The sequence below is a fragment of the Prinia subflava genome, chromosome 9 (assembly GCF_021018805.1).
Source record: "Prinia subflava isolate CZ2003 ecotype Zambia chromosome 9, Cam_Psub_1.2, whole genome shotgun sequence".
NCBI classification, from domain to species: Eukaryota; Metazoa; Chordata; class Aves; order Passeriformes; family Cisticolidae; genus Prinia; species Prinia subflava.
The window spans coordinates 26842894-26867989 of NC_086255.1; the positions used below are offsets into that span (position 1 = coordinate 26842894).

General features: G+C 42.9%; 1 protein-coding gene across 3 annotated transcripts in view; it reads left to right on the top strand.

Moving 5' to 3' along the window:
- Positions 1 to 220: 220 nt before the first annotated feature.
- The window catches only part of GRID1 (glutamate ionotropic receptor delta type subunit 1), a 485278-nt gene continuing 460402 nt past the window's right edge, over positions 221 to 25096 (top strand). For all 3 annotated transcript variants that reach the window (XM_063406045.1, XM_063406046.1, XM_063406048.1), the window contains exons 1-2: positions 221 to 354; positions 2487 to 2642. In XM_063406045.1, the coding sequence (XP_063262115.1) occupies positions 276 to 354; positions 2487 to 2642 (235 nt within the window). In that variant the 5' untranslated portion in view covers positions 221 to 275. The remainder of the gene's footprint in view (positions 355 to 2486; positions 2643 to 25096) is intronic.

A 25096-nucleotide genomic window follows, 5' to 3' on the forward strand; every position in this document is an offset into this window, starting at 1 on the left:
TACCTCCGTGATTTTCTAGCCCCGTGGGGTTTTTTCATTTTTTTTTTTTCTTTTTTTTTTTTTTTTTTTTTTTTTTTTCCTCCCCATCGCCCGTTTTTCTCAGTCTTGGAAAATTCTTGGGGCGCTGGGGGATCTGGGGATTTTTTTCTAAAAGGGTGTCTGGGCATCTCCCCCCCGCGCCCGCTGCCTTGCTGCACCTGCCCTTGCGCCTTTTTTCTTCTTTCCCCCTGTCTCTCCACCAAACCCGGGCTGATGTGCTGCGCGAGAGGCTGGAAATGGAAGTGTTGATGCTCTGGCTTTTCCCCTGGATATTTCAGTGCGTTTCGGTGCGGGCGGACTCCATCATCCACATTGGTAAGAGAAGGGGGGGGAGGGTTGGAGAGGGACGCGGTAGATAAATAAATATATAAAGGAAGCGTCTCATTTAGCCGCGATAATGTCACGGGCAGCGGTGGAACCCAACTCCGCGGAGAGACAGGAGGACGGATGGGAGGAAGGCAGTTGTATTCCGCCCCCGATTGTAAAGTTAGGGGCGAAATGCCGCCTGTGCGCCGGCCGGGAGCGGGCAGGGGACCCGGCGGGGCCGCCGCTGCGGTCTCCCATGTGGCTGGGGAGTCTGTGCTTGGACCTGTTTGCGTGGAAAGGCTTTCTTCCCCCCACCCCCCGCCTCCTCGCCACCGAAAACAAACAACCGCCCCCATCACCCGAACAGGAGAGAGGCAGAATCTGAACGTGCTCGCAGGGAAAACTTTCGGGGTGATAATCCCCTGGTTTCCATCTCCTGCCGTAGCAGGTGTCAGCCAAGCCGGAATGCGGGGGGCGGAGGGGGAACTTGGCTGGGAAAGGGTTAGAAAGGCGAGCTTTGCAGCGGCTCTGTGTGAGTGTGTGTGTGTCTGTGCGCGCAACTGTTGTGGTTTGAATAAGATCTCATTAAAACCCCTGGGCAGAAAGAAGGCTGGATCAGTGGGAGGAAGAGAGGGATGAATAAGAGGCAAAGGAAAGGCTGATGTGAACTTTTATGGCTTCTGGGAGCAAGGCATGGTGATGTCCGCGGGAAGCCTGGCAAAGAAAAGCGAGGCTCTGCAGTCACCTTTTGGCTGGTGTTGAAAGGTACCAGCAGGAACGAAAATGAGGATGTTTAGGGGCGGAGGGGGGCGGGGGGAAAGAATCACTTGTGGAGGATGATAGAGGAGGAAACAGGAGTATGGCCGGGAAATGAAAAGCCGTAATTCCCACCAGCCTTTCGGGGAGGATGGGAGATCAGAAAAAGGAGGGGGCCGGGAAGGAGCCATCCTGGCGAGGGGAGGCTCCACGGAGACTGGAAGAGTCCCGTGTCGACTCGAGGCAGGGAGGGGGAGAAGGTGGCCAGCCCTGTAACAAGTTTCCCGGCACGGACGGCTCCGGGGCCGGGGGGAAGGAGGCTCCGGTCGCCGCCGCTCGCCTCCGGAGCCTGGGGGCGCAGCCAAGGCTGACAGCATTGCGGAGCCATTAATGAGACGGGGTCAGTCCTGACCGCAGCGGGAGACTCCGGCCCGGGGGAGTCCCCAGGGCAGGGCAGACCCCCGCGGCACCGGGGACAGCCCCGCGGGGGGAGAGACGCGGCGGGGCCGCCTTGGGAAGGGTCGGAGTAGAGGAGTGGGTGAAGGAGCCTCCGCGCTGTCGCTCTGGCCCCGCATGTCTTGCGAGTGGACCGTGTCACCTCGGCTTCTCCCGGAACGAACTTCGGCCCGAGTGCTGTTCGCTAACTCAGTGCTGGCACAAGGAGCGGTCCGGCTGGGCAGGAGCGGGGAGCTGCTGTGTGCAGAGCTGGGAGGCACACGGGCAGTGCACGGAGGCTCAAGCCACAGGCACTCACGGTGTGAATCAGCAGGACTTTTCCAGGCTGGGGAATAATGTTTTTTTGCTTGTTTTGTTGCCAGCTCTAAAGATCTCCCAGCGTAGAGCAGGGCAGTAAGCCTGGCGTGGGCACACACACGCTCCGTGGAGAGGGATTTTATGTAACACACATCGCCAGATGTTTTCACGTTAACTGCATAAACAGGACAGTGAAATTAAAGCTTCCAGGTTACTGGACACAAATCCCAGCTTCACGTTCGTGCTTGTAAGCCTCAATAAAACCGCGGCACGAAAGGCAGCATCCCAGGAAGAGGAGAGCAGCGAGCAAAAAGTTGGTGGAGTTTCCGAGCCTGCTCCCTTTCCCGTCACGGGCGAAGCAAGTCCATCACCCCGCCGTGCCTCTGGTTCAGGGCTCCGTAAATGCCGGTGGAGCAGAAGTGGCCGGGAGGAACGCTGCGCTTCCCCGTGCTCGGGACGAGGCGCCCACGCGTGTGTCCCGGCCCCACAGGCGCCCGGTGCCCCGGGGCTGCCGCACTCGGTGCCGTGCAGCCGGCGTGAGCCCCGCACGGCCCGCAGGGGAGCGGGGCTCCTGGCGCGGAGGGCGGGCCGAGCCGAGCCCTCCTCACCCTCTGCCGCCTTCCTCCCCTCAGGTGCCATTTTCGAAGGCAATGCTGCCAAGGACGACGAGGTGTTCAAGCAGGCGGTGTCGGATCTGAACCTCAATGACGACATCCTCCAGAGCGAGAAAATCACTTACTCCATCAAGCTCATAGAGGCCAACAACCCCTTCCATGCGGTGCAGGAAGGTGAGCGCCACGGGCGGCACCCACGGCGCGGGGGGCTGGGTACGCGCACGGGACGGAGGGAGGATCGCCCCGTCCCATCGGCGGGGAGGGGCGCCGGTGACAGTGCGGACCTGTCCTGGCGCTCGGCTGGAAACTTTTCTTCGGTCGGGGGTTGGCGCTGTCTTACAAGGAAAGGGGAGGGACGGCGCGGTGCGGCGGCAGCGGCGCCGTGCCCAGCCCGCCGTGCCCGCCGTGCGCGCAGGGCAGCCCGGGCCGGGCTGCGGAGGGACGGCCGGGCTGGGCAGGACAGCGCAGGGCAGGGCGGGCTCCACGGCGCTCCTGGCTCCGCCAGCGCGGAGGGCAGGCCGGGCCACCAGCAGGGCCCCGCTGGCCGCGGCGGGACGGGGCAGGAGAAGGGTCCCGCCCGCAGCGAGGGAGGCGGGGACGCGGCACCGGGCACGGGGCTCCGCGCTGGCCGGAGCGGCCGCGGAGGGCGCGGGCACAAGCCGGCACCTCTCCCCGAGCATCCAGGGAGGCAGGGCCGGGCGGCAGCGTGAGCGTGGAGCTCCCTCGGGGCACCGGGCAGGGGTGCGGGAGCCGGCTGAAAGCCTTCCCAGAGTTTGCGAGATCTGAAAAGTAGCTACGTTGATACTTCATTCCAATTAGATTTTTTTTTTTTTTTGCAAAAGGGAAACGTTTAAATTAATCAGCTTGCCTTTACAAATAAGACTTTAAAAAGATATTATTTGTGATTTAATGAAGTGAAGGTTAATTATGGCCTAGGTTATTTAAGAAGCTGTGTTTTTCAGTAGTAATTATTCTAGAAACAGAGAGCTATTTATATACCCAGACTAGAATATTTAAAAAAAATGATTCATCACCAGCCTTACCCTTAGTTTTACAGAGCACAGCGAATCTTTCCTGGTATGAAAATTTGCATTAATCCATATGTATTTATGTCTAAGTTGTGTACATGCAAATTATGGCTACAAAATTATACCAAGTGTTAATTTTCATGAACTCTGAACAATTTCTTCTGTTCTCTTTTTTCCTCAGAATAGGTGCTAGTTAATATTATCAGGAGAAACAGCAATATATATATTTTCAAGGGCCTCATCCCATTGACAGTAGGATTCCTTGAGCTGTGCTGAAAACTTAGGAAGGTGATATGAAATAAAGTCTTTATGAAAATGGGTAGAAGGGGATTTGAAAACAAAATTCCACCCACATATTCAGACACCAGAGGAAAACAAAAATCTCTAAATAATGGTGGGTTGATTTATTGGCAAAGAATAACTGAACAATTGAATCTTCTTGCATTTGCAAAAACTCAGTGTCCTATATTGGAGCTTATTCATATTCATGGAAGTGACAGTAGTTGGCTGGCTGAACAATGGCTTTCAACAATGTCTCTTCTCAGAAGTGAAACTGTATGAAACCATTTCGAATGCCCAGTGATCTGAGCTGGCAGTCTCGTGGATGGGGTCCCTTTGCTCAGTTTTGTTAAAAGCAGGAAAGCATGACCTAGTGGAGGATTCTTCTTGGTCTAGTAGTACATTTTTAAAGTTGAGTTATTTGCTAACCTCGAAGATTGGGGTTGCATTTATGAAGACTACTATGAAAATAAATTCTCCCTGTTGAAATTCTATGCTGCATCCACAGAAAAGAGCCTGGTCAGATTTTCAGCCATTTTGGTTCAGGGGCTTTGAGCTACCTGAATATAGGTAAATAAAGATGTTTTCTACTGTCCCTTCCAAGATGCTCCTTCAGGGCTCATTCATGTCCCTTCCACTGATGTCCCTTCCAAGATGCTCTTTCACTGCCCATTGCAGTTCAAATTGCTCTTTGATGAACTGATACCAGGCTGGAGAGTTAAGGAAGTGGCTGATGATTCTTCACAATTCCAAAATAGCATTTGTTCTCTACCGCTGCTTCATTAAGGCACATCAAGGTGTCTTCTCTTGGAGGACTGTGGAATGATCCTTTCTGCAAGTAAAAGCTTGCCACAATGGGAGGCCTAAGGAAAGAGTGTCTGACTGCTCAATTTACTGGCTTGCTTAGTTGGTTCAGGTCAGGTCTTTTTTTTAAATTTAAGATTTAATTTCCTACCTTTGAAACCGTCATTCATGCGGACAGAATAATCCATGGGCTGTACAAGTCACTGCTCTGTTCTTACTGAGCAGTGTCTCATTGCCCAGTGTTACTTGGTGGTGTTCTGACTGTCCAAATGTCCTTGTACCTCACTGTATGGATGTCCTGCTCATTTTGGTGAAATACTGCATGTAGTGGTCAGAACAACCTGGAGCAAATCCGCTGCCCACACTGCTCACAGAATCTTGCTGCCACTACATAAAATGCCCTGACATCCACATTATTCTTCTGCAGCATCTTTCCAAGCAGTGCCATGGAAATCAATGTTGCAAGCCTTAGTTTCACAGGGATGGAACTTTTTTTACAGGTAAAACCCAATTTGGAATAAAAATAGACCATTGTGATATCAGAATGGTTCATGCAAGCAGACCAATCACAAATACTGTTTTTATGTGAAGTGTCTCTTGCACAGTCTTGCAAGATGACGTTGTAAATTATCTCTAAGTTCTTTTAAAAGAGAATTTCAAAGAGGGACCTTTATTACAATGATACTGTGCTGATAGAACTACAGAAAGTAATCATTCCATGTAACGTCTGTTACATAACAACAGAACTTTAATTACAGATAGAGATAGTTCTAGCATGTGTTTGTCCTGGAAATGACTGTGCAGTTAGAGAACATCTGCATGGGCAGGAGGCACAGAAGAGTAGTACCACAGGGTTTTCTTGGAGGAGCAATACATTCACAGAACTAAAGGCCAAACAGCAGATACCTTGCTTTTCATACAGAGTAGTTTTCAGTGCTGGGATGTGCTAAGAAGTATTGCTAGATTTTGGGGAAAAATAATTAAAAAAAACCCTCTAGGGACTTTGCTATAGTGAGATCAGGGAACTACAGTTATACTCTCTGGTGACTGAAATCGATAAATAAAATTCAGAGATACTTTTGCTTCAAAGACCTGGTGGACACTCACATTAATGGTTGTGTCAGGTGCCAGAGAACTGCAATTAACAAAATGTCTAAATTTTGTTTCCTTGTTTGTCTTTCATTTCAATGTATATTGCATAAACAAGATCCTGCTGTGCCCATAAGTAAGGAGATTGTTTCGGTCTCATCAAACTCATTCTATAACAAAGTGCAGCAAATGGGTGCAAGGAACTCCAGCGACAAGGGATGAAACAGTAAAGAATGAACAGACCCTGGTGTGTGCATAAAATAGACTGTTTTGTCTGCCCTTGCAAGCAGTTGTTGCATTTTGTGGAATATTGCTTTTATGTATGTGGCAATTACATGAGGGAAAAACTGTTCTCTCACTGACTGTTATAGGAGGAAATATACATGGGGAATCATTGTTCTTTTCATATGATTTAGAGAAATAAACTCAAACCACAAACGTGAAGTTAAACGAGATTCTTGCTTCCAAAAGAGTTCTGTGCTCAGTTTCAGTTAAGTGTTTGCAGTGTGAGCTTGTTTGTGTGGTGTGTATTTAAACTGGTACTGTAGTAACCTTCTTGTGATGCAAGGATTCAAATAAGCTCAAAGCTATGAGATACTTTTAAGCTCTCCATTCGAGTTTTCTGAGGCTGTCGTTGGTGTTCAGAAAGGACTGTGTGCATGACGTATGGATAGCAAACAAGTTTATGGATGGGCTTGAGAATGTGATGGCATGTTTAAACTAAAAAAACCCAAACAAAACTGACCTGTAAGTTTTTAAGATGTTGCTTTCAAAGAGGGCATAGTTAGCTGTAGGTCCAAACTGAGACTTGAGAAAGTTAAGACTTAACATTTGTAGTGCCTTAGATGAAGGGAACCAAAGGAGCCTGTTACTCACAAACTGCAAAACTTTAAACCCCTTTTTCTCACTAGATGATGCTTACACATCTATGGAGCTTTCCTGGAGCTGAAACTTGCTGTTCTCTCTGCATAGCAATTTCAAATGAATTGTTTCTAATTTGGGAGGCCTTCTATGTGTGCTTGTTGATGTTAAAATGCTGTCAGTTCTGGAAACCAGAACCAGTTTGAAAAATCAGAATGTGATTTGAGAGCAAGAATGGCGTTCCATAAATGGGTTTATTGTTGGTCCCATACACACTGCTGTGGTTTCAGAGCAGCTCAGAGCTGCTGAGTTTTTGGGTGTCTGTGCTGTGTACCATTGAGTGAATGTGATCTGTTACCATAGTCTGTAGCACTTGGTAATGATATGTACTTGACATAAAATAGAATAGACTCTTTCAGTTGGAAAGGACCTACAACAATATCTAGTCCAGCTGCCTGAATAATTCAGGGCTGACCAAAAGTTCAGGCATGTTGTTAGGAGCAGAGTCCAAATCCCTCAACCACTGACAGGCTTGTGGCATCAAGCACCTCTAGAACAGCAGTTCCAGTGTCTGACCACCCTTGCAGTAAGGAAATGTTTCCTCATGTCCAGTCTAAACCTCCTGTGGCACAGCTTTGAGCCATTCCCACACATCATGTCCCTGCATCTCAGGGAGAATGAATCAGCACGTGGCTCCTCATCTATCTTGTCTCAGTACATATATTTCATGTTACAACCACAGTTGCTTTCCACAGTTTTATTTGTTGAGGAGGTGTAAGCTGATCAAATAGGATGAAATACAGACCTGGAGAACAGGTCTCAGACTCAGCAACTCCATTGCTGTTTGCATTCATTCATGAAACATTGCATGTGCAAATTACTAGTTTGTTTGTTTGGTTGGTTTTTTGTTTTGTTTTTATTTTTATTTGTTAAAAAAATAACCCCCCAAAACAGGGCTTTATTGATTTGACTGCACTGGCCTGTGGAACTGCGTGCATAGGTAGAACCTGTTGACTGTACCTCGATTTTTAAAGTAAAGCATTTAAAAAAAATCTCATCCAGCAGAATTGCAAAGGTTTGGTTTATATCGATGTACTGTCAGTTCTTCTCCAGTGTTTTCTCTTGAGTATTCCACTGTCAGGTACCTTTACTTTTATCTGTTCTTCTTCTACGCCTGAACACAGATTTCACACTGTTTTCATTGGGGTGCAAGGTCTTGTTTGGAAGTTTTGACAGGTGCATTCTTAACTCTCTGGAAAGCACATACTGTTACATACCTTTTTTTCTGTGTTTAATATCAACTCTCAACAGTTTTTAAAAGCTTACACAGAAAGTGTAGGTAGGGGTTCCCACCTGTGGTCAGAGAGGCCTTGCTGTGCAACTACACTTTTTTTTTACTGGTTCTCTGCATTAAAAGCTGTTGTTCAGTGGGGATGAGTAGGTTTAACAGTTTTACCTCCTTGGGCCCTCTGAGATCAGACCAGGACTTGTTAAGGACTACCACAGTGAAGACATCTGTGACACTGTCATTCCATTGTGCTCGTGTTTTTATGCTCTACAGTTGTATGTCTTGGTGTATTATAAACAAGAGTGTTTGCAGAGCTAAAGAAAGGAGCAAATTAAAATGTCCATCTCCTCCTATTCTTGTGTTTTCCTTATTTTGATGGCAGGGATGTATAGTAGGAGGGAGAGGAGTCATGAGGGAGTCCCTTTGGTGCTGAGGATGAGGGCAGGCCACAGCCCTGGGCCTGTATCCCCTTTTGATTTGTTGTTTATCCCTCTTGCTGTTTGTTCCTTGGTAGCCAGCAGCTGTTCTGTTCTGGTCACAGCTAACTGCAGGTGCAGAATATTTATACTTTGGGAGGCAGTCACACTCCAGCACATCCCTGGTAGAGTTTGCATGTTTTTACAGGCTGTGCTGGGTTACTTCCATCCCATCCACGTGCCCTGCCTTTGCAGAGGCTCCAGCAGCTGAGGCTGGGGCTGGGCTGCCCCGAGCCTGTGGGACACAGTGTCACACAGGGGCTGCTGCAGGCGCTCAGGGGAACAGGGACGTGTCACAGCTTAGCAGCCCAGGGGAGCAAGAGGCTCTCTGTGGAAACACCAGCGCTGTGGATGGGACCTGATGGGAGCACATGGTCCTGCCCCAGCTGGGTGGAGTCTGGGCGTGGAGAGGAGCCCACCTGAGGCATCTCAGGCCCTGCTTGCTGTAGGATGACAGGGTATGCCTTATTATTTTCATGCTTTGCAGTTAAAAGACTTACTTAGTTTGAAAGGTAGCTTTTGTTTTTTTTTACCCCGCTTCCTCCATCTGTGTAGCAGGTTAAGTGTGTTTCTTCTTTCTTCCAATTGCAGACTTGCTAATACTTTTATTTCCATATTAGATGTGGGTGACCCATCTATTTTAAGGGTCTCATATAGAAGATTAGCTGCAGGTTAGGCTACAGTTCTTTTTCAGTATTTAATGGTCTTTCCCACTGATTCTGCTGCTGATCCTGCTCATTTACCAAGGAGTGGCAGTTGGGTTTCTTGTTCTGGGATTTCATTATGGAAAATAGGCTACATCATGAACTGGTATGCTAGAAATTATCTCAAAAGATCAGAAATGAACAGTGTTCTTAAGAATGTTAGGGAATGTGTTTCAGGGTTAAAGATTTTCTTTGTGTTTCTCTTACTTATTTTTTAGAGAAAATAATTTTCTGAGTGCTTTGTTTGTCTGTGGCAGCTGTTCTCAGTCATTAATGTGGAGGAGGATCTGTAAAAGTGAAATGAGTGCACAAAACCTCCTCAGCCTGATCTAGTTAAAATAATGGCTCAAGAACTGGATCCTGAACTGTGAAATACAATCTGGATATGTGCATATATATGCATTCCCTTATACCCTGTACAAATAATTTAATTGCTAGACTTACTGTAATGTGTCCAGTAGGGAATATGCCTTGAGTCTTTCTGTGTTTGGAATCTTCCAGCTACAGATGATTAGGGGATTGACTGTCTAAGTATTACATTTTAAATTACATCTTTATACTTGCTGAATGAGATGAATTTAATATTTTGATGTGATTTATCATGCTGAGGTTAAGCCATACAGTGAAAGTAGTTAAAGCAGCATGTTCTTTGAACAGAGGGGATGTCATTGTGTTTATTAAAACTGTTTATGGCTTACCACAGTTGTTTACTGGAAGGAAAACAAAACAAAGCCTCAAAGCTAAGTTATACAGCTATAACAGTGCCTGTCTGTAAGACTACAGCACACCAAGACTGTAGCTGAAACACTTACTTCAGATTTAACTTTTTGTCATTTCAGAGCAGCCAAAGTCTTTTTTTAGGCAAAAATCAAATGTTTCTCATACTTTTATTCAGAATAAATTTCCTCTGAGGGGAATTCCTGCTGTGTCTTTATTTGTCTCTGTCATGTTGTGCTTAGAGGTGTTTTTTCAACTTGCCCCTCAGAAAAAAAATATTACTTACATTGTTAGAATCATGCTGCTGTGTGAGTCTTGTAATTGTAGGAAATATAACTTTTTTTTAAACCTGCAAATATCTGTGTTTTTCTGAACACGCCCTGCTAGAATGACACTGATCCACAGAGCTCTTTTTTTTTTTTTCTTGGCAAGAGATTTTTTCATAATTTTCAGTTGTTTGAGTTGATGATTTTGAAAAATGGTTTACATGTTCAGTTGCACATTTTTACACTTCTTTTATTTGGGTGTAATAGTACTGGCAGTGATTTTTCTTACACATGGGAATGCTGTGAATCCTTTCCATTTGGAAACCTGTTGGAAGTGGCCAGGTTTCAGACTGAGGAATGACACGTTTTGTGCACAGGGCACACTGAGTCCTGCAGACTTCCTTACACAGAGCTGTGTTGGCTCTGAGGTCAGAATCCTTGGTGTCATCCTGAGAATTCTTTCCCTTTCTTCACTGAGGAAAGGGAGCAGCTGATGCTGATCCTCAGTATAGCTCTTTTCATATTAGGAATCTTGTCAAGAAATGGAAGTGAGATTGTTAGGTAGTACACAACATTTTGAGATACTTGTTTTATATCATATGTAGATCTGTAATAATTTCAAAGGCAGATAATAATGATATGCTAATATGCCAGGTTTTCTCTCATTTACATAACTTTAAGGCAATAAATATCTGAAATGAGGACTGTGTTGAAAGGCTTTCTTTTATGTTTTTCTTAATAGCTTGCATTTAATTACAATTTGGAGACTTGATTAATGTGTTTGAAAAAGGGTTCAGGTTTGTGGATTTGGAGTGCTTTATACAGCCTGAAAGGTTTGTCTTATCAGGAAGAGGCTGGCTGCACCAGCACAGCCTTTGTGAAGTTCCCTCATTCTGACCCTGTTGTGCCTGTCCATTTTCTCCCTTCTGCCCTTTCCATATTCAGTTATGCAGTAAGAATGCTGGAAAGCACTAACAGCCAGTCCTTAAAGGTAGAAAGAACCAAGAGGCATTAATTTCAAATGTTGTTTGGCTGCATTAAAACACACAGCAGGGTTTCTGCTGCTTGACCTTACTGAGAACTATTCCCTTAGCAACCTTTCATAGAGGGAGTAAAAAGACAGTAAGAAAACAATTTCTCCCCCATATAGTCAACAGAATCATACCTAAGAAATTAATTTCTCTCATATAAACACATGAATCTCAAACCAAGAACTCCCAGTGGGGCCAGGGACTCATTAAGTATCCTATTCCTCAGTCTAGTCATTTAATCCTCTGCTTTTTAATTTACTTATCTGAGTCTCAGAGATTTTAACTAGTAATGTTGCTGATGGAATGCTTTCAATGTCCTCAAAATTTTATTGACAGTCTGATTTGTTTGTATTTAGAAATTGAACAAAAGGATTGTCCATAGAACTGAATGGTTGTAAAGTTAATGAGAATTGTCTTTGTCAGTGGGTAAATGACCCTACTTTACACTATTACATGATATTTAGGAAACACCAATTATTTGCTGCTTGATAATACTTTCAATAGAGAAACTGTGATCTAGAGCATTTCCATAGCCCTTTGTCTTCTTAACCTCCCTGCTCCTAAATAAAGGTAAAACTTGGGATGGTGGAAGGAGGAATTGGCTTATGGGAGACAGAGCCTCTCAGTGTCTTTGTGTGTTTGCAAATCCTTTATTTTAGAACAGTTTACTTAAACTTAATTTTACATTGATTTAAAAAATGTTTCAGAACTCCAGAGTAAACTCTGGTGTAAATTGAACATTGTCTTGTGTGAAATATTAGCTGCATTTTTATTGAAAAGACTGTTGATTTGCCCATTGTCTATCCTACTTGGGAATATTTTTGGAATGAGAAAAGTTACCTGAAAGTTTAGAGAGAAGGAGCTTAGTATGTGATGTCTGCAAGGGTCAAACCAGAGAGGGCTAGGATGTTGAAGTGCACAAAAAATAAAAGGGAGCAACCCAATTACCTGCTTTAAGTTTTTTTTTTTACTGAAACTTTCTTTTTCTTTTCTTTCCTTTCCTTTCAGCTTGCTTTTGTCCTGAAGTTCTTCAGTTACTGTGGAACTAACAGTGTTTTTGATATAGGTAGGACTTAGTGACCCAAACAGAAATAGAAGAAGCTTGTTCCTCCTCTGGTCTGAGCAGGGTGTTTGCACAGTATGGGTCTGGTTTTCAAAGAGGCTGCAGAAGGCAGGGGTGCCACATCTTAGACCAGTAATCATTTTGCAGATAATCAGCCTGTGCAAGGCATTTCACTTTCCAAGAGGAGAAAAGGAATTGTTGCTCACAGGATGAGATGGGGAAAGATACGGTGTCACAGAAGTTGACAAACCTCATCTTGTAGAAAGCCACTTGTCCAGGACAGCTTGATGTGAGTGTGCCCATATCTGGGTTAGAGCATTGTGTAGTCCACATGAAAAGTAATCTCATCTTTCAGCACTACTTAGCTTCTTTTTCCCTTTAAAAACCCCTCTTTCTAAAGGCTTTATGCTTGGTTATGTGTTGAGGGCAATTTACATTCTTCTGACCATGGTGTGTCCTCTTTGCTTTCACACTGCTGTTTTGAAATATAATGTAATGTCAGATGAAACTGAGAGTCATCTGGGCAATGGAATTAGTGATACCTGATTATTTTAGAATCAAATCTGCAAGCCTAGTTCTCAAAAGGCATTTTGCTGTCTTTGAGTAGACTTTTTTCCAGTAACCCAATATTTTTCTCAGGAAGTGTTTCTCTCTGTTTTCCATTTGGTTTGTTCTTAGTGTTTTATTGCCAAGTCAGGGACTGGAGTTGTGGCTGGTAGATTTATGCCTGGGGTTCTTAACTAAACTCCAGTTTCTCAAAAGCATCTAGCAGAGGAGACTTTCCTGTCTGTGGCTGCACTTTCCAGAGCCACCTCGTCACTTCTAGCCATGAACAGCAGGTCCATCATTCTACCTTCTGGTGATGTTTGTAAATGTAAATTTTCTCTTCACATTCTGATGTCTTTTTTACCTGTCTTCTCTTGTTTGGCAGCATGGTGTTCCCCCCACACTTCCTCTTCCCTGCCAGTGCTCAATGCAATAGATTTTATGAACATGCTTTTCATGATTTACTGGATTATTTTATTTCCACTGCATTTTAATCATCGTGATGACATCTGTTGGCAGCAGTACACAGATGCTTTGTCAGAGTATATTCTTAGGTCTGTAAATGCTTACTATGTCTACATGACAAAACGAAGGTTTTGTCTTTTTCATTTACAATACAAGAAGTGGAATTGCATTATGAAAATGAAAATTGTCTCTGGAAGACTTATGGCCTTTCAGTGACCAACAGGTGAAACCTTCAGGTTCCGTGCAGCTTTCTCTGTGTTACCTGCTGCAGTGAGCCTGGCATTACAGAATTAAGTCTCTCATCCTGCTTTCACTGATATGAAGGGTAATCTTCCTCTCTTTATAAAAATTTTTATTTTAGATTTAACCTTTAAAGCTGTCTATCAGTGCCATTTTAAGGAAATGGAGAATGCAAAGGGACAATAAGCCAGAGCTGTTTCTTCAGGGCATATTTGTAGCTCTAAAGAATGGCAAAATATCAGGCATGTAAAAAAGAAATTACAGCAGTGGCCAGTTGTATTTGCTATAGGGCATTCTGGCAATGCTACTAGTTAAATGTATTCAGACTAAAATGGTAGTTTGGTCAAAAAATACTTCTTAAGACTTCTGTGAACTTGGGGCATATCATGCATTGTCATAATTTCAAGGTGTTTGTATTTTCTTTCTTGCATTAATTACATTGACAGAGGTATTGCACTTTGGGCAGCTCAACATGAAGAAAACCACTTGCTGGGTACACAAGAAATAGCTTGTTGATCAAAGCTGGGACTTCACGTCCTGCATTCATGGTGGCACTGGGGCTCTAGACCAGATTTTGGCACTGCTGATGACTGGTCTTTGTTGTTGCTGGCTGCAGGGAGACTGTTTCTAATCTGGAGTCTTGTCTCCTGCCTTGAGGAGCTGGGGGTGGTTGTGTTGAGTCAGTGGAAGTGGCACATCTAAAGGACTCTGTGAGAGGAAGGCTTGGAGCAGGATGTGTGTCATGTTTTGGTTCTCAAATACATTTTCTCAGAAGAATAAATGAATAAGTTGTGACATGGGGTAATTAATAGGGAAGCAAATTCTCTTAGATCTCTTGTGTTTGTAAAACGAGTAAATGTGCTTTAAAATGATGCATTCTTGTGGGCTTGCAGGGGACAAAAGCTTACAGTCTGTAACTTGTGACAGACTTACAATGTTGGAAGTTGAGTTTCTTTCTTTATTTTTTTTTCTTCCAGAAATAGCATCGCTAAATTGCCCAGGGGTGTAGTTTACTTCTGTACAAAACCTGTGCATGGAGTGTAAATTAACTGTAAAATTCATACACTGTGAAGCACAGGAGCCCAGAGAACTACCGAACAAGGCCCTGGAGAAAAATATATATCTTACATACACACAACACTTTACCTGCCAAAATTCAACTTAAACTCAGTCACGAGAGCTTCAAGGGACAGGAAGAAAAAGGTGTTAGCCTGGAGTGCTCAGTTTGCTTTCTGGGACAATTAGGGGAACTAATAAGGTATAATTGCTCTTTCTGAGGCTGAAGAAGAAAAAGGAGTTTCTCTGAGTGCAGAACAGCTCAGCAACAGTTGAAAAGGCTCTGCTGGCTCTGGTGCCTCTGAGAAGTGCCCTAAGGCAAATTGAAGGCTCTCATCTGTTTCCCATTTAAATCTGTCCCCAACTACTTAAAATCTCACCAAATACTTTGTTGGTGAGGTGAACAGACTTAGGAAATACAAATGAATATATAGATTTAGAAAGTTCTGTCATATCTCCATCTCTTCAGGGCTATTTTGAATGTATAATTTGCAAATATCTTGTCAGATTATCACATTAACTGGGAAATCGTCATATATCCTAGGGCCTTTGCAAATGTACTTTGAAGTTGAGACTTTTAAGAGGTATTTTCAAGATTTAGCATGTTATCACAATGTTAGTAGGTTGCTTGTGAACTGAAGAAAAACTTAGGATAGTGTTGATAAGATGGAAACTATCTGAGCAAGTTGGGCTAAAGCTCAAATAGATATGTGTGAGGGAAAATGAAATTGCTCCTCCAAAAAGGTCAGTACATATGGAAAATTCAAAATTTAAAAATAAAATTCTGGTGATGTTACATATATTAAAAAAAGGAGGGGTTTTTTTTAGCTTTTGGTCAGAAAGTTTTCTAAGAGGTATTACAAGATCATTTTCTTTATGAAACCATAGAGACAAATTAAGATGTAGTTTGATCTTGGTCTCATAAATTCTAATTTTACAAAGTTCTCTGAGCTTCTTCATGAGTGGTTGTTAATATGAAGTGTGCCTGTGAACTTTCTCAAAGGTTGTTAATTACTTTTGTATCCATATTTGCAAATAATGGATCATGTGGGAAATGTAGCAGTGTAGTAGAGTGTTCACACACTTTAGAAAATTGTGCCTACAATGCAGTCAACTGAAATAATACTGAGATTGAAGTTAATGGTGGGAAATACTTGCTGACAGGGCTGGCCTCAAGGCATTCTTTTTCCTTCCTAAATGCTGATAAAATTTCTTGAAACGTTCTAAAGTATATTGATGGTTGTCTCAAGATGGATATATTGCCTTAAAAAAGGATTATGCCATTCTCCCCATAATCATATTCTCTTTTTGATGAGATTTTACAGAAAACTAATTTTATCTCCTTTCCTATAGAAAAGTATTTATGTAGAAAGTAAACTTGTTTAGGCTATTAGTTATCTTGATACAGGGAAAGTTTAATTGATTTTCTGGATTCTGATCTTGGATTAAGTTTTGAATTGTAGAATTTTAACTCCAACTCTGGTTGCTGGTGAATGAGGATTGTCTGGTGAGGAGAAATGTGAGTCCCAATATATTTTCCAAGCTCTGATCTGTGCAACACAGTTAGAAAGACAGAACTTTGTGACTTCTGTGTGTGTCCTTGGGATTGGAGTTCCTCTCCCCAGTGCTCACAGAGTGTTATCAGATCGTTCATGCCTGCTCCTGATGCAGGAGGAGCCCAAAAAGGGATCTTCCTCTTGAAAGATAGCTTAAGGTGCTTGGTAGTCTTTAGCTTCATTCCTTATTTTCTTCCCCTGCCTTCTCACTGCTGGCATCCTTTGATCACCAGAGTTCCAGAGGAAGTGATGAGATACTTGGTAAATTATTCTGTTATCACTCTGCAGCACTTGCTTAAATCAGAGGTGGGTTAAACAAGGTGTGGACTTGAGAAGAACTTTTTCTCCTTGGTGAGCTAAGTGGGGAACAGCTACTTACTTCATTTTCACTCTCTGTGCTCTCGGTTGGGATCCGTTTCTCAGGGTTTTCTGAAGTATTTAGCACAGAACATTTCTTGATACTGTTCAGGGTCAGTACAACAGCCTGAATTTCACCTGCTCTGCTCTTGAGTTGTGTGGTGGTTCTGGCCTTTGGCCTCTTACTGTAGACTTTGGGCTGGCTGTAGGCCAGTTGTTTCCATGCTTTTTCCATTTCTGTACCTCTGGAAAAGTTTCTGAGTGCACTGATCATTTAAATCTACTGGAACTTGTTGGTGTTGTTGGTGCCTAGATTGGTCTGTGACCCAGAGGTTGAAACCAGTTGTAAAAGATTTAGGAAATAGTCCTTAGTGTTCACAGGACCCATGTATTACTGACTTGTTTATTGTATTTTCCTGTGATTGCAATCAGTGATGGCAATGATCTTTCCAGCTCTGTCCCCCTGGCATGGAACATAAGTACAGAATTGTATAGGTTGGAAAAGACCTTTAAGATTATTGAGTCCAACCATGAAATGACAGTCTGCTGATTGTTATTAACTTCATGCTTCTGTTTATTTTCCTTAAAATGATCTGTTAAATCTTTTTTTTCTTTTTTTTTTCTTTTTTTTTTTTTAAATACTGAGGGTTTCTCTTATCGTTAGCTGACTACAAAGACTAGAAAAATTGACTGGCGTTCTTGAACGATAAGCCTTTATCTAGGAGCTGACAAGCAGAGGAACAACCCCCTCGAGTTTGCCAGGCTTGTTTTCTGTAGGGAAATACAATGTGAAGGAGGAGAACCCTCTGTCTTTGAAGGTATGAGCCTGAGAAACATAAAATGAAGACAAGAATTCAGGATGTCTGACAACCATAAGCTCAGATATTGGCCTGTTTGCCAAGCATGACTGTTCCACTGTCATAATGCAGACTAGAATTCTTTAATAGCTGCACTTCAGTGCTTGTAAACTAGTGAGTGATTATTTCATCTTCTGTTTATATCATTCATCAAAGCAGTCTGGGCTGACAAGGCCTGGAAAACTCTCAAGGGTTTGCTGCTGTTAATGCAGGGTGCTACAATGGGACCTTTCTTGTACGACAATGCTGCTGAGCACTTCTAATACCACGGCCTCTATTGTCAGTGACTCGCTGAATCACTGGAGCTGCGTGTTCCTGCCCATCTGTCTCATATGAACCGATTGCAGCAAATTCCTTGGAAGTTCTTCCCTCTGTGTCTTGCATGTGAACATTTGAAGTTGATATTTGTTGCCATTGATAGCAAACATTGATGCTTTTGTAAAAACTCAGACTATTTGCTTAAAACAGAAAGTAGAATTAGTTCTGTGAATGTGTTGATAAACCTAATTGTTTTCAGAAGTATAAGTAAATTGCTGTATTTGATAATGTTTTACTGCTCTAATTTATTAAATTTATTAGCTTCTTCTTCAGCTTTCTTCAGTTCATAGAAATTTAGTCTGAGAACCACAACTTGCTTTCTTTTTTATTCACAGAGATTTGAAAGCATAACTTTATAACCATCAATAGTCATGTGAACTTTCACCTGGCTTGATCTTCGGCCATGTTAGAGCTTTGGTTTTAGACCACACATAACCTCATGGCAACTCTTTGTTTCTAAATAGTGCAAATCACTGTTACTTCTTACGAGCAGGTCCAGAATTTGTGCACAAAAGGGCTTTCCAGGCCCACGTGTGTTTAGACTTAATCTGTGACCAAGACCGTGTGAGTACAGCGAGCATGAACCACTTCCAGTCCTGGGGTTACTTCTTCCCTTGACTCAGTCATGGGAATCTCCTTTGGGATGCATTTCTTCTTTCTTTTCAGGTTAGCTTGGCTCTTCAGCCTCTGTGAGTGTCCATCTTGTACAAGAGAACAGCTCAACTGGTTTGTTGCTTATGCTTATTGCAGTCACTCAAAGTCTTCTGCAGGTATTTCTGTAGCTCAGCACTTGCTCCTTCCACAGGCAGATCCTGCACTCTTGTAACATGTTTGGAATTAAAGGCACCATGGCCCAAGGCAAAGGCAGAGGCAGATCTGGGACAAAGGACTGCAGGGGTAGCATCAGCTTTAGTTCTAGCAGTGAATTTTGCTGCTCTGTGAGGCTTGCCAGCATGGCCACTTCCCCATGAGAAGGGGTGGGATGTGGGAAAGGCAGCTTTGGGGACAGGGTAGGAGCAGCCCTCATATTTTCCATTTTCTCTGAACTGCCATCAGGAATAATGGGATCGGCTCACTTGAGTGCACCAACGGGACTTCACCTGGGGTTTGTAACTTTGTATTTATTTCCTGTGGCAGAGGCAGATGGCCTTGACCAGAATTCTTAGGGCATCAAAATTCAATTCTGCTTAAACTTTGGCTGTGTGGGAATTGTGCCTATAGTTCTGAAAGGTGCAGGTAATGGGAAAATAATTCCAAAGACAGAGCTGCACCATGAATGAAGCCAAAGCAATGCTAAGTGTTCCCAAAGTTACACCCCTTTAACTCAGACACGAGTGGTTGTCTCACAGGTGACAGTGTGCCCAGCCGTGCTGGCTGGACACAGCCAGGGCTCTGTCACTGCAGTAGCTGCTTCCAGCTGAGTCATGAGCCTCAGCAGGCTCCACTCATCTGTAAAGACTTGAAGTGGCTCATTCTAAGAGAAGGAACTGCAGTCTGATATGGGCTGTTCAATATAGGCACAAAATAAAGACTATAGTGGGGGTGGTTATTTGTTGAAAATTGCTCAGTCACCTCTACAAGAAATATACATAAATCTGCTTGACTGTCTTCATTAAACCCCAAAACATCTGTTACAACACTTTTTATGGTACCTGAAGTAGGTATTAAGTCTGACTGTAAAAGTTATAGATAACATAGCTTTAAAAATTTATTACCTGTTTAACTAGTCATTGACAAATAATTTCTGAAAGGAAGCTTTAAAGGGTCTGATCTGTGGAGTGCAGAGATTTGAGTTTGAGAATATCTAGGTCTTTCAAGGACAGTCTGTTTGAAGGTTTGATAACAGATTATTTTCCGAGCTCTTAGCCAACTATTGCTAAGAAGTGATGAAGAGCTAGCCAAGTACAGACAGTGGGAGAAGGACAGCAGAAAATTCCCTACAGGGGTCTCCCAGGCCCTAATGTCAGCCATGAAGATGAAACTTGGTATTCTATCTTAAAAATATCTTTAACTGTAACAAGAGAAAGGCTCTACTTAGCTGAGTTCGCCACGCTGCATTTAATAATTTACTGTGGCTTCAGGAAATGAATCTGGAAGCAAATATGTCAGGAGATACGGCAGAGCTGGAGCTGCTGTTACCAGATAGTGCAAGTCATACAGAAGAGTTCTGAGCCTACTTTTTTAATACTCAAAAACTGTCACATGTAGCACAGCACATATTCCATAGTGGCTTAGAGATCCATCATAGCTTTTGAGCACTTTCAGCAGCAAAATGTAACAAAAGTTCTTTGAAAAGGCATGTAAGCAACTTTGCTCCTTCATCATACTTCTGAGAAAAATGTAAAACAGAAAATGCAAACAAAATTAACCCCCCAAACTGTTTATAAAAAATTTATTCAATGAGGTTTGTGAAAGAGTGGTTGGAAAATTCCTTTATTTCATCTTTGCCATCTTGAAAGCTGAATAGAGTGCAGCTTTTCTGTTACAGACTTCTTATTAAAAGAATTATGCCTGCCTCAGAATGTATAATTTTTGGTGACAGTGATGTTTTCTGTTACCTCTGCTTATTCTCCTAAGCAAAATCCAAGGAAGCCTTTGCTGTCAGTACCGATTCTTCTTGTGGTGAGGAATATTTTTGGTCTCAAAACTAGGTAGCTAATCAGTCTTGGACAGTGTCAGTAGACACACAGAACCACTGCCTTTTCTTACCTTCTGTAATTTCTTTTTTTTCATATCATGGGAATATTTTGGAGAAACCCCTAAATTTCCAGAGAACTGTTAATTCTTTTAGTGTAATTGAATATCTGACAACAAAGCCTTATGATAATTTAGAGGACTCGGAAGCAAATGGAATGACTTTGCCCTGAGAGCTTTGGTGGGCTTTGCCGTCCCTTTAGTTGATGGTTGCTGGTGCCAGGGCTCACTGAGGCACGCCCAGAGCTGTCCCAGTGCTGCTGATCCGGCCTCTGTGCAGGCAGCCTGGCAGGGAGAAGGGAAAGGAGGGGACAATCACAGAAGGAGCCTCACAACCTTGCAAAGTGTCCTTGGGACTCCTTGGTCTTGTGAGGGAGCAGGATGTGTTGGATTGCTCGTGACTGATCATCTGGTCTCTGTGGAATACGGGGACAGGTCTCTCTCTCAAAGCTTGTTACTGAAGTCTGTGTATGTGGGCAAAATTCCCTTTCAACTTCAGTGAGAAAGCTACAAACTGAGGCAAGCGAGTCCCAAAATCTGGAATTTGAACCTATCAGTTGGTCTGTATTTTTCCCTCTTTTCTTATATATATGTGTGTGTGTGTGTGTCTAAAAGAATTGCTCACCATTAGGAAGATTATGTACATATTTCCTATAAGATATACTTTGTTTTATGCCAAACCCATTGATTATAGGAGTGAACGCCTTGCAGTTAGGCTGTGCAGCTCCGCCCAGGACCTTGAGCAGTAGTTTCTTGAGCACCCTGGTGTCTCCCTGTTTTTTGATGAGGTGACTCAGCCATCAGCTGCTGAGGCACAAGGTCCCAGCAGCTCTTGCACTTAACCTTGTGTTTGCATTTGCACTGGAACTCTTCAGTCAGGTTCCTACGTGACCATCTCAGTGTTCTCCTTTCCCGCAGAATAGGAACCCTCCACTTAATGTCTCCTTTCACTCTACACAGGCTTTAACACAACTTGAATCCCTGTAAGAAGTTCTGTGGTGCCTAACAATGTCTGGTAACTTGCTGTAAACTTGCAGTAAAGCTCCTGATGATTTGGTGCAAAAGAAGGCGTATTTTCATTGAATGTACTTTTGTTCTTTCCATTTGTTCAGCCAAATGCTTCAGAATCAGCTCTGGTGGTTGGGTTTACCTCTGCAAGCCTGAGTTTTAGATACTGAACAATTTCTGCTCAGAAATTACTAATTAGCTGGAGGTTCAGGATAAAACAAGGAGGTGTCAAATATGGTAAGAATCTCAAGGGAGGTTGCTGTGTACTTGCCCTGTGTGTTTGATTAGGGAACATTTCTAAAGCATAGGAAAGAGAGAAGCTGTCAGGCTTGCCTCTAATGGGAGGCCTCAGAGATGGAGCTGTTAACTGCTCTAGAGACAGCACTGTGGATTTCCCTTTTGAAATGTCTTGAGAGATAATTTTCCTTCCCCAGATCCCTGGTGACATGAAGGGCTCAAAAGCATGTGTCTGACTTACAGCCCCTCAAAGTCTGCCTATCCAGAGGAAATCTTCCCTGGAGTCTCCATAAAGATACTTGAAAAGAAAGGGAGATCACTGCTTGCACAGGTCCCTAAGATCTCATCAAAAGGAAAAGCTTTGCACAGTAGAGGATTTTTCTTTTTTTTCATATACCCCCTAATGACTGAAATCAGTAAAAAAATACCCCAACTATAGCCTATCACTCAGCAATGGAGAAGACTTGGTTTAGACAAAGTTTTCAGCTTTATATAAACCTTCTTTGTGTTTTATATAATAGCTTTGTGTCACTGTGAAGGACACTAAAATGGCTTTCATCAAGAGGGATTTACATGAACTCTGAAAGACAAGGTGATACTAGTACTGACTTGTTTCACATGTAGTCTTTGTCATTTTAGCAATGTCAAAATTTCTTATAGCCTAGATGTTTCAAAAAGGCAGATAGATACATGTGAAGGGTCCTTCAGGATGTTTGTAAGTTTTGGGCTTGCAAATCAGAGTTTAAAAGTCTTAGTCTTTATCTGAAAAAAATTAGTCACTTTCCAGTAAATCTGTGTTTTCTTAAACAGAATTATTTTATCCAATCTAGACAATTTTATTGCTTATCACTGTATAGGTTCTGATATAGGTGCTCTGTAATAATGTAATCTTTCTGCTCTATCTACTTGCAACAAACATTGTGAGAATTAATTAACAAGTCCAGTTAGAATATTCAGCAGACTCTTAAGCATTTTATTCTAAGAGATCTTGCCTTGAAGTGCTTTCTTTCCCCATATGTATTAGGGTGAAAGGTCAGGAAACAGAGTTGCAGCGTGTGACAGGAGGGATGAGTGTTCAGATGGCGGGGTCGGGGTTGGCTGCCGCACCACTTGGAGTCTCTGAAATTGCTGTTTTTATTGCCTTTTGGTGGCTTGGCACCACAAGATTTCTGAGCATAGCTGTCCCTTCTCCACTGGTATCAGACTTGGAAGCTGAAAGCATGATTAATAGCATGATTAATAGTGTGATTTGTGAGAAAACTGGCAAGGTCTTGTCACAACTGCAACCACCTAGTTGCATAGTGGTACCTGTTTTGAGAATATTTTCATCTTTGTTTGCAGTTTTCTGCAGAGTAGCCAGTAATATTTAATAAGTACTTAACTTGTTGGTTAATCACAAAACATAGCAGGACACCAGTTCATATAGATCACTTTTATTTAAAATAACTCTTGGCTTTCCTAGTAATCACCCTTGGTGTTGCCATTATTTTTTTCTGGCTTTCTTCAGTTACCAGGAATCAGCTACAGGCCTTTCTTTGTAAACTCACAAAATGACCTAGGTGGCAGGCTCTTGCAGGAAGGAATTGAGATGATATTGATAAAAGGCTGTTATTTTGTATGTCTTGGGAGTGGCAGTGTCCTGTAATTTGATGAAAATTCCCTGGCCAAGTCCATCAAGCCTTTCAGTTTTTCTCTATGATGACCTTGCCCAGTCCTTGCTCTTGTTCCTTTGGTTTCCATTTGTCCTCAGAGAGCTGTGCCAAAGTAGGATTTGGACTTGGTATCCGTCTGTAATTTTCTAAGGGAAAAATAAATGACTGCACCATTTCTGTTTACCTTTTAGACTGATCTTCATTTGCTACATATCTTTGATAGCTGCCAGAATGCATTTCCAGCTTCCTCGAAGGCTGAGTTTATTTCCCTTCAGATCTCATTATGTTCTGCAGCTTTACTGCCCTAGGAAGCAAGTGTATGTATTTCTCCATCGTGTTATTGTTTTTTTGCTCCTTTACAAACATAATCTCTTCTATTTTTGTCCATTTCTGAACATGTGGGTAGCAGCAGCTTTTCAGAACACTTGCTTTGTATTCTGTAAATCATTGCACCACAAACAAATTCCCTTTTTGGCTCTATTGACGTCTCTTTGGCCCCTCCTAATCTTGTCATCACACGTTCCTGCATCATGAGTGCTTTCTTTTGACTCATCTCCTTCCCTACCACTCCAGACTTTACTGATGTTTTTTCTCATCTATCCCTTTCTCTTTTCCTTGTCTGCCTTTACTTTTGGACCTCCCATCTCTTCTGTTTCTCCTACCAAGACAGCCAGCAGTCATCAGATGTTTGTGGTGTAGGATGTCTGTTGCCTTAGTACTTTCAGAAAGCTTATGTGAAAAGGAAAAGGACACAAACCCCCACATTGCTTAGTAATGAGAGGAGTCAGTGTGCATGGGATCCTTGGAACCAGAAAAAAAATCCTTGTATTCCTCACTCAGAAGAAATCTGAGGACTTCACCAGGAGGATGACACATCTCCCACACCTTAGTATTTCCTTTGTATCCAGTTTCCTCTCAGACTGGATGCACACAGATGTGCTTATGTGGCAAGTCAAAGCAGGAGCCATGTAAAATGTCTCAGACCACCCTGATCTCAAAATCACTGCATGTGCATCTGTATTACAGCAATTGTGCTTTTTTATATACCTGCTATCCACATTTTCTCTCTCTCTATCTAGGCTGTATTTCCTATTTAAAGTGAAAGAACTGATGCATCTCAACTTTAAGATATTTTTTTCCCATCTGTGCATCAGCACAGCTGTAACTCTAAAGGATACACTTTAAATGAGTGCTGAATTCTTACATTGTTTGCAGTAACACTTCCATCCTGGGCTCTGGCTGGGCTCTTGCCTCCCACTGGGCTTTCATTTCCACTGCTTGTCTTTAAACAGCCTATCTTGTCTGCAGTCACAATGGAGGGACAAGCTCTTCAGAAATGTGTGCAATAACAATCATCCTTTCTGCACGCTGTTCAGGGTGGGAAATACTTTGGGATCTGTCCTTCTATAGCAAAATAGTGGCATTTCAAATGAACTTAATTTTAGAGAAGTAAGGCAAGGCAGTGCCCAGGCAGTGAGAGAAGTATTTCATATTAACTAGGCTATGTGAATTTCATAGTTAAACATGAAGTGCACAGTTTTTCTCCTGGATCAAGGTGACAAGAACTACAATTGTGAATCAGAAAGAATGATGGGTGTTAGTTTTTGCCTTGGGTCTGCAGTGGTGAGTATCAAACCAGCAGAGTGTCAGTCTCCAGTTTGCTCATGAACATGGCACTTGAGCAGGGTAGAGAAAGGTGGACTTTTGAGACTTCCTGATGTGAGGTTCCCTCTCCCAGCAAGGGTGGGGGTTTCATGCACATTTTCAATATATTCATCAGTAAGTCAAAGGAACTTCTGTTGTAGGGAAAGGAAGAAAGCTTTAGTTTACTTTTTATTTGCTACCTTTCTCTGTGCTTATTTGGTTAAGTAGGATGAGTTTCCTTAGGTGGGAGGCCAAAGCAGGCACAAATACTCTGTTCTGAATTGTGTGCTTGGTAGTTGCTTGTTAATGAATTAACTCAGCAGTTTGGACATTCACAGTAGGCTGTGGTTCAACCTACCTAACCCAAATGCTTTGGTTCTCTGCATGTGTGT